Below are 14,303 nucleotides of genomic sequence, written 5' to 3'. Positions count from 1 at the left end.
ATACTTTGTCAGTACTGGTTGTGATGGCGCTGCTCGGCTTGTGATTGGTCATGTGGTCGCGCGCTGAGTGCTTACTGCAGACGGCGACCATTATGTTGCGTTACACAACGGACATGTGTGTACAGTGATTGACTACGTGATGTGAGTTCCGGCACCTTTTTTCTTACAAAAAAAAAAAAAACAGTGATTATATGTATACAAGTTATAGACTCTTTTATACCCTTTGTAATTTTATTGTCATTCTTGGAGAAAACAGTCTTACACTTTTCTGAGAAAATGTGGGTTACTGTTCTAAATAGACAAAAAACTGTATATAAAAGTAACATCACTTATAGATTCAGATTTTACTATTTAGTGGCAATTTCAGTTGTATGAGTAGAGGAAAGAGAGCCGATAAAGTTTCATCTTGCACAGAAATAATGTTTATGAGGGAGGAACGAGTGAGAGAGAAGCTGGGCTGCACAGCAGGAGCAGGCAGAGGCTGCGGACACCAGAAACACATGGATTATGTCATCTGTCCATTTAATGCTGAGCACAAGTCCATGGAACAGAGTTGAGAATGCACTTTATGACCCATTAGAACAAATATGTTAAGGATAAAGAAAAGGTGGTCAACAGCTTTCAAAAAAATAAAACTTAATGGATAGCCCCTTCTCTCAAAAGAGAAGAAGAGGAAAGAAGCAAAGATTTTAGAGCAGGAGATGCAAGTCTTTGACCCACAAGACAGAGACTTGCAGTGTTCATATGATTCCAACCATCAAATAAGAGTTAGTCATTTTCCTTATCACCTGATAAAGTGCAAGAAGAATCGCCATGAATTCACCAATCAGTTTGGCACCTGCCCTTTCAATTCCCGTCATATGGTTCCCTTAAGAGAGAACAGTTTCCTTATTCCTTGATGTGATAAGCGCTGCATTGAAAAATACATTTTTTATGAAAAGTGCATGTACAAGAGAGATGGAAGCCCAAGGCAATGGCACTCTCCCCCGTGTTATGAGGACTGGGATGAAGATTTACAGAGTCATAGTAGGTCTACATTCATGTGGGAGGTACCTTCTTAGCCTGTACTCAGTTGTTACTTTAATTGATTCAAAAAATAGTCTTGCTTCTAAATATCTTCCCTATGTGCTGTCATGGCAAATAAATAATAAGGCCTGAGTCCGTATTTGTATCGATGCACTTTACAGACGTATATGAGAACCAGGTTGATCTTCCTCTGGTACTTTGAGTTGATGTTATTCTAACTTTTAGTTCTGTGCGAAGGTTCTAGAGAGGTTACTGTATTTCAGGAGATCCAATGCTTTTCATCAATGAAGATCTTTTTTGTTGCTCTGGAAGAACCCCATTGCATGACAGTGAATAAGCTGGTTACAGAGGGTCCTGCTAACATTGGGACAGGTTTATAAACTTTGTTAAATGTACTTCAAAATTGCATTTCCCCTTCCTTCCATTTTGAAAGCCATCAACTGAGTATGAGCAGTGTATTTCCTTTAAAGTGTTAATGCACAGTCATTGAGAGGTGACGTTCAGCTTTGCACCAGTGAGAATAAGTGTTACATGTTTGGGGTTAAATAACACAAATCATACCACAAATCTGTGCCCCTTTCTGTGTTAGTTTGTATGGCAATCTTGTTTGGAGCTTGTAAGTTATAGCATTGAGCATTTAGTTGTAATATCCAAGAACTTGGTTGTTTATTTAAACCAGGCAATGAGTAACTTTACTGATGTATGTTCTATTTCTTTCTTTTGGTCAACCAATAACAGGGATTGGCTGAATTTACCAGCAACAAAAGTGAGTGATCCGTAGTTCACAAATGGTGCAGTGTAAAATAGTATAAATATTACACCTCTCCCATTTAACATTCCAAAACCCCGCAAGTGTAAGAGAAACATTTATAGAAGAATACAGCTAAACTTCTCTTCATATTATAAAATACTGCTTTTTCTTTTTTTTTTTTTTTTTTTTTTTTTTACACATGTTGCTGAAAATTCACAAAGAACTTGTTTATGCACCAGGCAGATTTGTTGTAGTAGATAGAAATTGTTTGTAGGCTAAGGGCTATCTCAATTACTGGGAGTAACGTATTGAAATCAGTGGGAATTCTGTTTGCGTGCCCCACAAGCATTCCCGACTCTCAGAAAGCACACACATTAAAAGCAATAGGTGCTCGTGTGACATAGCAGCAACATTGCACATTGATTTTAATGCATCACAGCAGGCAGGTTTTTGCTGCCATTTGAGAGCACCTGTGATATACCTCCCTTAAACAAATATGTACCGTTTTGTAGGACGGAATCCATCCCACCCCTTCTCTTTCCATCCTGATTAGCTCACGCCAAGGTAAAGTTTAAAGACCACATTCGAAGAAAACCATTTGAACAAAAGCGTATGAAAGTTTGAATTATTTCTGTAGTTATTAGAGAAAAAAATAATCTTTCAAATTGTAACATGTTTGAATTTTTGAAAGGTCAGTTTCTTTCTATTTCAAAAACAAACGTTTTGGTTTTTCTCCAAAATGAAACAAAGAAATGTTTTATTTATTTTGTTTTTTTAATGTTTTTCCAAATATCACACATGATGTTCATTTTCTTGCATTGCAAACTGTGGGGCATATTCATTAGGCTGTGCACATTTGGAGGTACTACAGGACCACAACGTTGCAGGTTTCTCCTAGCACCTCCAAGGAGGGCGCAAAGAGAAATCAGCGATGTTACATAGCTACCATTCTGGAGGCACTGCGTGGCTAATTGAATATGTTTCCTGAATATTGCATTGGAGCTTGTGTGGCACTAAGGTCAAGGACTGCTATAATCAATCTCCATCTTCCAGACATCCCGGAGAGACGGTAAGCGCATTTAGTCAGCCAGCCACTACATATATGTTAATGATGATGGGGTAGAATCAGCGCTCCCTATGTAGTGGTGTGTAGTAGCTGCCACTTGGGAAGGGGATTGGGAACAGGATAGCAGGTAAAGGGGACAAGGTAAAGTTGGTAGGATAAAGGGTAGCTCAACCCTGTAGGCAATACAATTTGTGGTTCCCTGGGCGCTTGTGACTGATAATGGCTAATAAGCATCAATATATGGAATGACCATTTATTAATATAAACATCAATGCGAGTTGCAACTCATGAATTAACAGACATAGTTTGTGCATAACATATAAATCAACCAAATGGTTAAGGATATCAGCAATCTCAAACGGTGATAAAACAATTCCAGATATATATGTTATTGACAAATTAATTATAATTCTATCAAATGAAAACCTCAATGTTTCTACAATCCCCCTACAGGCTTGGTTGTATTTTTTGATACTTCAAAAGGTATCTCAACATTAATATAATGGGTGGGTGAAAGTGGCTTTAAAAAAGTTTTACTTACCAGTCCGTGTTCCACTTCAGCATTTGGGATCCTAGCATCCAGGGAATGTCCCAAATCTCAGCCTTTGTTGGGTTGTTACGCAGGTGTGTGTATGAAAAGGACCGCAGCAAAAGGGAAGTCCCTTCACCCATACATTATGTTAAATTATAATACATTTATGTGAAGATACCCTTTAGAATATAAGCCTGGTGTTGATAATAAGGTTAGTTTGTACATTCCTGTAGTATTACCTTTAATAATTAAATCTTGAAATAAATTCAGACCATTACAGAAGATATTACAGTTAGTAGGCGGTCTGTAAGAGGTATAACATCATAACCGTGCTGTCGAAACTGGGGATAAGAGGTTTTGCTTTAACACCAATCGCACCATAGCAAACAATGTAATTGCTTTGGTCAGGGGAGTGAAAATAAAAACAGTGGACATCTGACTTGGAAACGTCTTTAGCAGTGTTTCTTAAACCTGATACTCAGGACTCTAACAGTGCATGTTTTCCCTATCTCCTTGCTTTAGCACAGGTGTATTCATTACTGTGACACATTGTAACAGATCCACAGGTGGTAAAATTATTTCCCCTCTCACCTGGAAACATGTACTGTTAGGGTCCTGAGAAACACTGGTCTATAGCAACAATTTTGGAACATAAATTTCCTGAGGAATAAAACATTACCAGAATGTGAAACCTAAAAGGAGATCCCATGTGAAAACATGCTTTAGATTTTATACAATGCAAATGTTAAGAACATGGAGTATTTTGCAGGCACTTCTGGGAGAGGTGGGCAGAAAATAAATAATACTTTGAAGTTAAATAACTGTGTAGGCAAAATACATATTCAACTACTGCAATGAACGACCCCATGCCTGCCCCAAAACAGAAACATATTCAGCAATTCATTATGGCTCCAGTTGGGTAAAACAAGGCAATGGTATACTCGCTTAAAGGACCACTAAACCCCACAATGAAAATGTTTAAATACTACTGAGGTAGAGTACATTAGTAAAGAATTACCTTCCCACTCCACTACAGACAGCTGAAGACACTCTCCCTATTGAGAACATTATTCTAATGGAGTCTCATACAATTCAAAAAAGCCGATATCAGTTACTGCAATATCACTTGCCCAGAGCCTGTGCATGAATCAGCCAATCCACACAGTGCACTTCTACACATCAAGTTAGCAAAGCTGTCACTCCAACTCTGCCTGCTTAGTAAGGGAGGCACCTCCCGGCTAACATAGCACCCTGCTACAGAGGAGTGAAAGAATGGTGGATATATTTAGCACAGTATAAGAATACCAGCTAGGTCATGGATATTATTCAGCTCAAAAAATATTAAATTAATTTCTTGCTTGCTCTTTTAGAATTATCTGGATGATTTCCTAGGCAGTAGAGATTTTTATATTAGTCCTTCACTGCCTTATGCTATCAGTACAAAATAGAACACCCATCCCACCCAAATGAATGCTGTCTTCCTGATGCTTTTCCAAACTAGTATGCAGCATAAACTAGGGATTCAGGTGTAGGGATTTTTTTAGCTTCAACAGAATCCTAATCCTCATTTGATATTATATTCGTGTACTGGACATTTTCGTTTTTTCGAAAACTAAAATTACAGAAGAATTACCCTTTAAGCCTCCTGATTTATTTAAATATGCAAATTATAATGTAGTATTTGACTTAATTTCAATAGACAACTTAATATGCCCATCCTGTAAACACTTACCAGAATAAAAAAATTCTAATAAATAAAAAAATAAAAAAATTTCACGAAGAGCCACATTTCTAGAGTTATTATTTCTATTCCACTGGAATATATAAAAATATATCCCCTTGTGCAAATTTAAGCAGTAATGGTACAAGAAAATAATAAAAAAGGTAAAAAGGAATCATCTTGCAAAAATCTGAAAATGTAAACACACAAGTATTACAGATTAATGGGCATAAAAATTCACAAACCACAACATAGCATGTATGGGGTCTGGTATGAGCTGCTACATAAACTTGAGATCACGGAGGATTATATTAGCATTTAATAAACATATGCACCACTATTCAATACTAGTTCTCAAAGTTAGTTCTTTTAAGAAGTGGATTTCAGAGTGATGCTAAAATAAGCAGAAGGAAACACAAGGCATGGATTTTGGCAGATGGGTATCACAAACCCTTTCAATGGCAAGTTTGTGATTATTTATTGGCAACATTTTGCCAACCTTAAAAAAAAACAAAACAAAAAAACTTAACGATCTCGCCCTAACCATGTCCTGCTTATAAAGAATGATGGAGCTCTGATGATGGTTAAGGGTGAACCCTGAACTCCAGCACTTTGCTCATCCATCGTATAGTTATATTGTTTCTGTCACCAGCAGGATGTAAGGCGACAGGCAAACTAATCCTATCCTTGGGATTGAAGGATACCGTCCCTTTTTCACATCTCAGCCTCTTCTGTCCTGAGGTATCTGTATATCCTGTAGGCTTCTCAGTAGTCCATTCATCATCTCTCATCTTATATTTGGCATAATAGTACTTGTGATATTTGCAGCGTGTGATTTCTCCGGGGATTTACGAGTTTCATAGTAGAGAATATAAAATACTGGTAGCACAATCCCAATTAAAAGCATAATAACAACGGCATTCCACCATCGTATACCACAATCTGCCCCTGAAGTGGGGTCTTTATGCCTTGGTATAGGAGAAACCCGAAGGCTGTCTGTACCAGTGTCCAAAGACTCACTAAGAAGGTCCTGGGTCTGAGCGGCTGCCTCAATGTTCTGATCTATCTTCTGGAAGTACAGTGTGAAGTCTCTATTTTCGGTAGAGCTAACAGACTCACTCACAATGTCTTCTGAACAGACAAATTGGCCTTTGTGTGTTTTTGACTGTTCATGCTGTTCTGTAAAAATCCCATGAACCTTAACTGGGATCTTAATAATCTTCAAGGCATACATATCCTGCTCCGTAAGGAAGTTGTTTACTCTCTTAATATCAGCAACCTAAAAGAAACCGAAATAAAAGCATAAAAAATAATGATAAATACATTTTAAATAAATAAATACATAGAAAGACACAGATATCTGTGTTATTATATATACAAGCTGCAGTGGAAATAATTATTTAGAGCAATTCTAAACATAATTGTCAAATATGAATATACTCAGCAACATAATAGGTTATGAGTGTATGACTATTAGAGAAAAAAAAAAATGAACTCCTATAAAATGCTTTTTTCCCCTCACCCTTTGGTTACACAGTTTGATATTTTTACACCTGTACCCCACCCCACCCCTACCATATCCTTATCCATGCACTGGTCTTAATGTGGACAGTATGGACTCCCTGCTCTCCTCTGCATAACAACGACCTGACAGCTCTGGGCACTCACGTGTTTGACGGACTACCCAGCTGCCCCAGCCTCAATATAGCACACTATAATAGCACGGTCATATACATTAGGCTGCTGCTACATAGAGCTCATAATACTGAAGAAGGAGCGGATGGTCAACACCTTAGAGAATCAGTCACTTCATTGTAGGTCAGTGTTTCTCACCTCCAGTTTTCAGGACCCTCTAACAGTGTAAGATTGCCAGGTGACCAGTGAAATAATTATACCACCTGCTACACTGTGTCAGTCAGTAATGACTACACCTGTGCTCCAGCAAGGAGATATGGAAAACATGTAGGGGGGGTCCTGAGGACTGGAGTTGAGAAACACTGTTGTAGGTAGAGGAGAGCTGGAATAGGATACATAGGCACAAGGACAGGAGTACAGTTTACTTTTAGAATACCTATGGTGAGGGAAAAATATTTTTTATGTCAGTTGCCCTTTAATAGCACCTTAAATTGCATGTAGTGGATTACACCCTATTTTAAATAATACAATGGATTTTCTCACTAAAAAACTTCCTAATGCAGAAAGACATTGAATTGCTGGGATTGGGACATATTACCCATCTTGTTTTCACCTGCAGTTATATGTTCTGTCAATATGTTTTAGGGATGTGTGTACGATAATGTAGAAAAGTATACCCTCTTTCAAATCTGTGTTTTTATATGTTCAGACATAATCAACAGCCACTTAGTCCTCACAAATTCCTAAGATTTGGTAAATCTCATGAGGCAAAATATTTTACTTGGTCATTATTTATTAAACACAAAAATCATTCATTCCATAGCAATAAAGAAGGTAACTTTAGCCCAGGGCTGCTAATTAAGTGCACTCCCTTACTTAATGATCAGGAAGTTCTATCACCTCTATATAACTGTAGGACCTCAGCCATTTCCAAATAAATTAAACTTCATCATTCTACAGTGAGAAATATATATACAAATAAAGAACACTGACGACTGAGGAGCTACATCCAGGGATCTACAAATCTCTGTCAACAATGTAAATGTTAAAGTGCATAACCCTACCAATCAGAAAGAGACTGAAAATTAAAACCAATACAATAACCTCATCCCATGATCAAGTATGGAAGTGGAGAGTTTATTGTTTGAGGTTGTAATGCTGCCACATGTCCTGGACACGTTGCAATCACTACGACCACCATGAACGCATCTTTATACCGAAGTATGCTAGAGGGAAATGTGAGGACATCTATCCAACAACTGAAGCTTCAAGATTCATCATGCATCAGGACAATAATCCTAAGCACACCTGAATATTTGTAAAAGAAAAGAATAACGGTTTTGAAATGGCTAAGTCAAAGTCCAAATCTAACCCCATTGTGGAGGTGGGACCTTAAAACTGCTGTGTATAAAACAATGGCCTCAAACATGAGCCGAAGGTAAAGAGAAGTGGGCCAGAATTTTACAAATATAATTTAAGAGACAAAACTCAAACAGAAAGTTATTGCTGCTAAATCACAGGGTGTATTTACTTTTCATATCTGTATAGCTGGTAAAAGACATAACTTATCTTGTGTTCATTCCATAAAGTAATATTAGAGATATATACGGAGGGTAATGTTGCCATCAGTTATTACCTTGCAGCCGTACTGCAATGCCAACTTGTAGAGGTTGTCATTCTCTGTGATGGCGCGCTCCAATAGAATAATATCGCCAACCTTCTCTCGGGAGGTGTTCTGTCGCTGATGCTCTCCACCCCGCGTTCGGAGCTCCATGATATCAAGCTCCTCTTCTGAGGAGCCATCAAGATCAGCTGACCCATTAGAAAATGTGTATACACTGCTTCCCTGAGATGAATGGATTCCAGTTGGTGGATGGAAGGAGTGAGACGGACCCTTTTTCAAACGCATGGTCAGAAGAGCGCTGGATGAGCAATGCAATATTACATTATTAAACATGAGTAAGATTGGTGTTTATTAAAACAGTGTTGTTAGGAACAGGAGTCCCTTCATCAAACTAACACATGCAAGGAAAGCTTATTCGTTATAATAGTACATTCAAATTACTTTTTAAAGTGTATCTTCTTTTGGCTAATTGTCCTGAAATCACCAAGTGTGATAGCTCCACCGACCAACATGTCCAAGAACAACTACAATCCTCCCTCATCTCGCCACCCAAATGTTTGGCCAAATTGGATGTAAATCCAGCCATATCACATGAAGGCCAAACACATGAAACACCATTATTTGTAAAAAGAGAGGGCAGAAACATTGCGTGGTATACAGCAAGATGAAGATAAGTGATGAGACATTCTACATGTAAGCAAATTAAAGAGAAAACTAAACTTTGATGTATGGCCGCTTTCTTTATCTGTTGTACACATCAATGAGCAACCACAAATATTTTTGCAAACTCCAAGGCCCATCTTAACAGAACACAGACCAGTATTGTTCAATGCTGTATAAGAATAGATTTAAAGTGCTGAATGTTTGGACCAAAGTATACAGTGCAGCAGCGATAAATTCTGAGACCAGACTTTACACCATTAAGGCAAATGCCAACTCTTCAGTTTAAAGTTCTGTGTGGAAGCTATTTCAGGGTTAAGGTTAACTTTGTAAAATGATAACATATTTATAAATGGTTTTTCCACAAGTGTAGTTTTATAGATTTGTTACAAGCTGAGACAATGTCAGTTTTGTTGACATTTCCTGAGCACATAACTTATCAGTAAATGATCACTGACATGGCCTTGTACAACGACGTGAACATGTAAGCGTGTCACCGCAGAGCATTACTGCACCTGTGGTTTGAATGCAGATGGCAGAATTCCATGTAACCAAAGCCAGTAGTGTAATACTTTTAGAAGAGTGACTCATTGGACATTACCCACATGTCAATGTTATAAACATGAAATAAAGAATGAATGAGTCAAAAAAATATCTGAATTTTTATATACAAAGGGTAGAATTATATTTATAGTATTAAAACAACCAAATGTTTTTGGACGGTTTTCCAGAATAGACATGATTTATAATTACTACATGACTATGACAGTTCATCTGGTAGCCCTCCTAGGGATAGCAGTGACCCCTAGTATAATGGAATATCATCTGCAATATCACAATTTTGGAAAGGGTCCTATAAGCTAATATGAGTTCATAGATATATACTAAACACCCTGTAACAAAATTATACAACAATAAGCTAGTTAATGGCCACAAACACTCAAATACAAACAGATCTAATTTATGATTATGTGTAAAGTTCCTGTGTTGTGTACAGGATATGCTATTTTACATTACATAAATACTTCAAATCTAGCTCAAAGCAAGACCCCTTTTTTATATAAGGTAATGGTTTAGAGTTTCTAAACCTTTAATACTGGAAATGGTTATAAAATATATAGGTCCTGATTCATCTTCAGACATAAGTCCATTTGTGTGTCGCATCTTGTGTGTAATAGTGATTTCATGATTAAGGGCAGGGACGCACGTTGTGTCATACTCGCAATCTCTAAGCAACTTTTCTTGTGAGTTTTCATCATCAATGATTTTATTTTTTTTACCCTCCCAAAACCCTCCCAAAACCTGCAGATTTATGAAGTGCCCAGTTACTTGTCCCAATGCAGTTCCTCCCATTTCAGTTATGGAAAACTAACTTTGTTAGCTGCTAAAGGGCCTCCCAACAAGTGTTTTTTTTCGCAGATGTTGAATTTTGGAAAACTGCCTGTTCTAGGCAAATTCACAGTTGTGCCATATTCTCCATCTTATGAACTTATCTGGGGACATAATTGGACTTTGAAATTTTCTTATATCCTACCTGACTGGAGTTCTTTAAAACATTTGATGATGAAAACCACAGACCTAACCAACTGTTGGACCACTCGCAGATAAGGGTATTTAAATAAAAAAAAAATGATAACACTTTAGATGTACCCAGGAGGACGCCAAATATTCACCTTTGAAGACAACCGAATGCTGCAAGGTTTATTTAAGCATAATTTAGAAAATATTAGTTCACATTACAGTATTTTCTCTAAATAAATCCATTTTAAATCAATGATGCAAGAAATTAAAAATATTTCAATATGCCAAAAGGGGTGAATACTTTTTATTGATACTTTACTATATATGCGTGTGTATTTGTAAGCAAATTTAGATTACAAGCTGCACTGTGGCAGGAACTGATGTGAATTGAAAAAAGTCACTCACTGATTGTACAGCACTAGATAATAGGAGGGGATTACATAAACAAGTATACACTCTCAATATAAAATTATGCATTTTCCAGTAGAGTGCTGACTGCTTGTGTTTTTGCAACAAAGCTCTAAGCAGTATTTTATCATTTAAAATATTTTAAAACACACACTTGCTAGTAGTTTCACAAAAGAGTGTATAAAGTGCTATTTTTAGCTATACAATAAATACATTTATATAAAGACTACTATTTACAGAATATTAGAGTTGAGTGGAGCAACAATTTGGTGTGAAGATTGTGATTGAAACCACTAACCAAATTTTATCAGTATTGAAAATGAAATGACTGCTATTCACAACACTGGGACTATGGGTCCTATATCAACTAGAACACCCTATGTGTGGAATTTATATGTTCTCCCCATATTTGCACAGGTTTCCTCCAGGTGCTTCAGTTTCCTTTTACTGTCCAGAAATATACTGGTAGGTTGGTAGGTTAATGCTTGTGTGGTAGGGAATTTAGATTTAAATGTGTTAATTGGGTCATTCTGTTATTGGATTTATAATAAAATTACAACTTTTATTAGTATTCATTAGTACTCATACTAGACTTATACTGAATAAATAACAAGAGATCAGATTTTGAAACATATACCGTGGCTTAGCAGTTTAGCACTGCTATTTTAAACAGCATGTTTGCACAATAACTTTCTTCCACTTTCATTGCTTTAAAATATTTTGCTACCTATGATGATTCAGTAACAGATCTAAAAGATTTTTTTTAATGAATACTAATAAAAGTTGTAATTATATTATAAATCAAATCACAGAATGCCTCAATTAACAAATTTTTCTTTCTCTCTTTACTTGCCTTAAGTACTCAAAGGGGGCCTATTCAATTGTTAAAGTCCCGCGGCATTAAAACTATTACAGTTAATACGGTAAAATCTAGCTGGATTTCAGCTCACGGTTCAGGGAGCTGCGAGCTGAAATCCAGCGAGTAAATTACCGTATTAACTGTTTTTCCGCGCACGATTACCGTTTCCACGGCAGAGCAGCAGCATGCAAGCCTCACATCGCCAAGACCAATGCCAAGCGTTTGATGGAGTGGTGTAAAACACACTGACACTGGACTGTGGAGCAGTGGAAACGTGTTCTGTGGAGTGACGAATCACGCTTCTCTGTTTGGCGGATGCCGGAAGAACGTTACCTGCCTTATTGCATTATGCCAACTGTGAAGTTTGGTGGAGGAGGGATAATGGTATGGGGCTGTTTTTTGGGCTGGGCCCCTTATCTCCAGTGAAGAGAAATCTTAATGCTTCAGCATACCAAGTCATTTTGGACAATGCTATGCTTCCAACTTTGTGGTAACAGTTTGGGGAAGGCCCTTTTCTACTCCAACATAACTGTGCCCCAGTGCACAAAGCAAGGACTACAAAGGCATGGTTTGATGAGTTCGGTGTGGAAGAACTTCACTGGCCTCCACAGAGCCCTGACCTCAACCCCAGTGAACACCTTTGGGATGAACTGGAACAGAGATTGAGAGCCAGGCCTTCTGGTCCAACATCAGTTCCTGACCTCATAAATGCTCTACAGAATGAATGGGCACAAATTTCCACAGAAACATTCCAACATCTTGTGAAAGCCTTCCAAGAAGAGTGGAAGCTGCTGTCGCTGAGAAGGCGGGACCAGCTCCATATTAAAGTATATGTATTTGAATACGTCGTCATTACAGTCCCTGTTGCAGTGGCGCACGCAGGGGGGGTTTCTGGGTCTCCAGAAACCCCCCCCCCCTCAGCTAAAAAGTGCCCTACATGTCGGCACTGTAGTATACAGCAGCCGCGGCGCTGTCTAAGAAGCGTCCGCAACGGTGCTGTATTGTATACAGCACCGCCGCGGACGCTTCTTTGACAGCGCCGCGGCTGCTGTATACTACAGTGCAGCTGAAACGGAGCTGCCGCGCATGCGCGGCAGGTCTCTAGGATTTTTTTTTTTCCCCGGGGGCGGAGGAAACCCCCCCCTCACAAATCCTTCGTGCGCCCCTGTGTTGGTGTAATGGTCAAGCATCCGAATACCTTTGTCCAAATAGTGTATATTAGCATCAGTTATGTATGAGAAATTCACCCTTCTATACAGTAAACTAATAACCTAAAAGGTAAACTGTCAAGATCTCTCATCAGATACTGAGGGGTTTATATATTAATATAATGCGGTGCCATTAAATATACATATTTAAGCACTGCTGAAATACACCATATCGGGGCTTCTCTGAGAGCCCCAGTCAAGTGACCCCTTTGGTGCAATCTATTTTTTCCTTTTTAGCAGCAGCCCAGCGCTGTGCATAGCACTTCCACAGTAAGGCAATCTGCAAAGCCGGGGAGGCTTCAGCAGGATCCCATAGGAAAAGACGGGTAACACAATCCTGAGATGTGAAGACAAACAATAAGTCTGTTATGACAGGAGAAGTCTTTGATTTCTACTGCCATAAGCCCTTCATGCGTTTTGCGATGACCATTTAATGGGGAAAATTGTTATTTTCTCTCGTTTTAATGGCGCATCGCACTTTAATGCATAAGCCCCTTAAGGGTTCTATGTATTAAAATATTGTGGCGACAATCATTATGCATCTATGCAAATTGCAGGGATGCATAAGGAAGCACCAATGTAATTCACCCTTAGGTGTCCATTTACAAAGGTGCGATATGCCCTGCAAACAGAGAAAACTGCCATTTTCGCAGTAAAACGGCCATCGCCTTATTTACAAAGGGTTTAACAGGATTAAATCATAGATTTCTCCTGCCATAACCCATGTATCCTTGCTTGATGCAGACATCCTCTAATAATATGTGTACTGCAGACTACAGTCTGTCCACAGGATGGTGACACAACACGTTTCTCACCTTTTGCAGGGATTCCCACATATTGTCAGCAGTACTGTTATACACCATAAACACACCCGATATTTGCATTTTCTTGTTGAAAACCATAATAGACAGTGATGAGCCACACTCCAGAAACAGTGAGGGGTCAGTAACACTGACTTCAAGGCAAAATAAAGTAATTCATACAGTGTAGCTGCTGGCCATAGACGTACATAGGGAGCTTTCTCAGTCACATAAAACCTTTGATTGACAGTAAATTACCTGTACCGCGTTATCCTTTCAGAACGTAACGGGCCATAAATCCCCGAACTGTCCCAACCATCCGAGCCGCCTTCCCTCCCTCGTCCTCGGCTCCAGGAATCGGCGAAATCCCAAACAGCAACTCTCGCTCTAGGAATAGTAAAAATGAATACTTGGCCAATCACATTTCAGCAAGAACGCGATCTAACCAATCACAACTCAGAACTGCCGTGAGCGAGCCAATGATAGCGCACAA

At 38.5% G+C, this 14,303-nt stretch overlaps 1 protein-coding gene and 1 pseudogene across 1 annotated transcript; one reads left to right on the top strand and one right to left on the bottom strand.

Annotated features, from left to right (window-relative positions):
• Positions 1-417: 417 nt before the first annotated feature.
• Positions 418-1,088, top strand: LOC142150720 (gametocyte-specific factor 1-like; annotated as a pseudogene).
• Positions 1,089-2,551: 1,463 nt separating this feature from the next.
• LYSMD4 (LysM domain containing 4) lies at positions 2,552-14,225 on the bottom strand. Its single transcript, XM_075207692.1, has 3 exons — positions 14,069-14,225; positions 8,367-8,652; positions 2,552-6,374 (listed from the first exon to the last, which is right to left on the bottom strand). Exons 2-3 carry the CDS (start codon positions 8,637-8,639, stop codon positions 5,883-5,885), a joined length of 765 nt encoding a protein of 254 aa, XP_075063793.1. The 5' UTR covers positions 8,640-8,652; positions 14,069-14,225; the 3' UTR covers positions 2,552-5,882.
• Between the last annotated feature and the right edge of the window lie 78 nt (positions 14,226-14,303).

Source organism: Mixophyes fleayi, chromosome 4 (assembly GCF_038048845.1).
Source record: "Mixophyes fleayi isolate aMixFle1 chromosome 4, aMixFle1.hap1, whole genome shotgun sequence".
Lineage (NCBI taxonomy): Eukaryota > Metazoa > Chordata > Amphibia > Anura > Limnodynastidae > Mixophyes > Mixophyes fleayi.
This window is presented reverse-complemented; position numbering and strand designations above follow the sequence as displayed.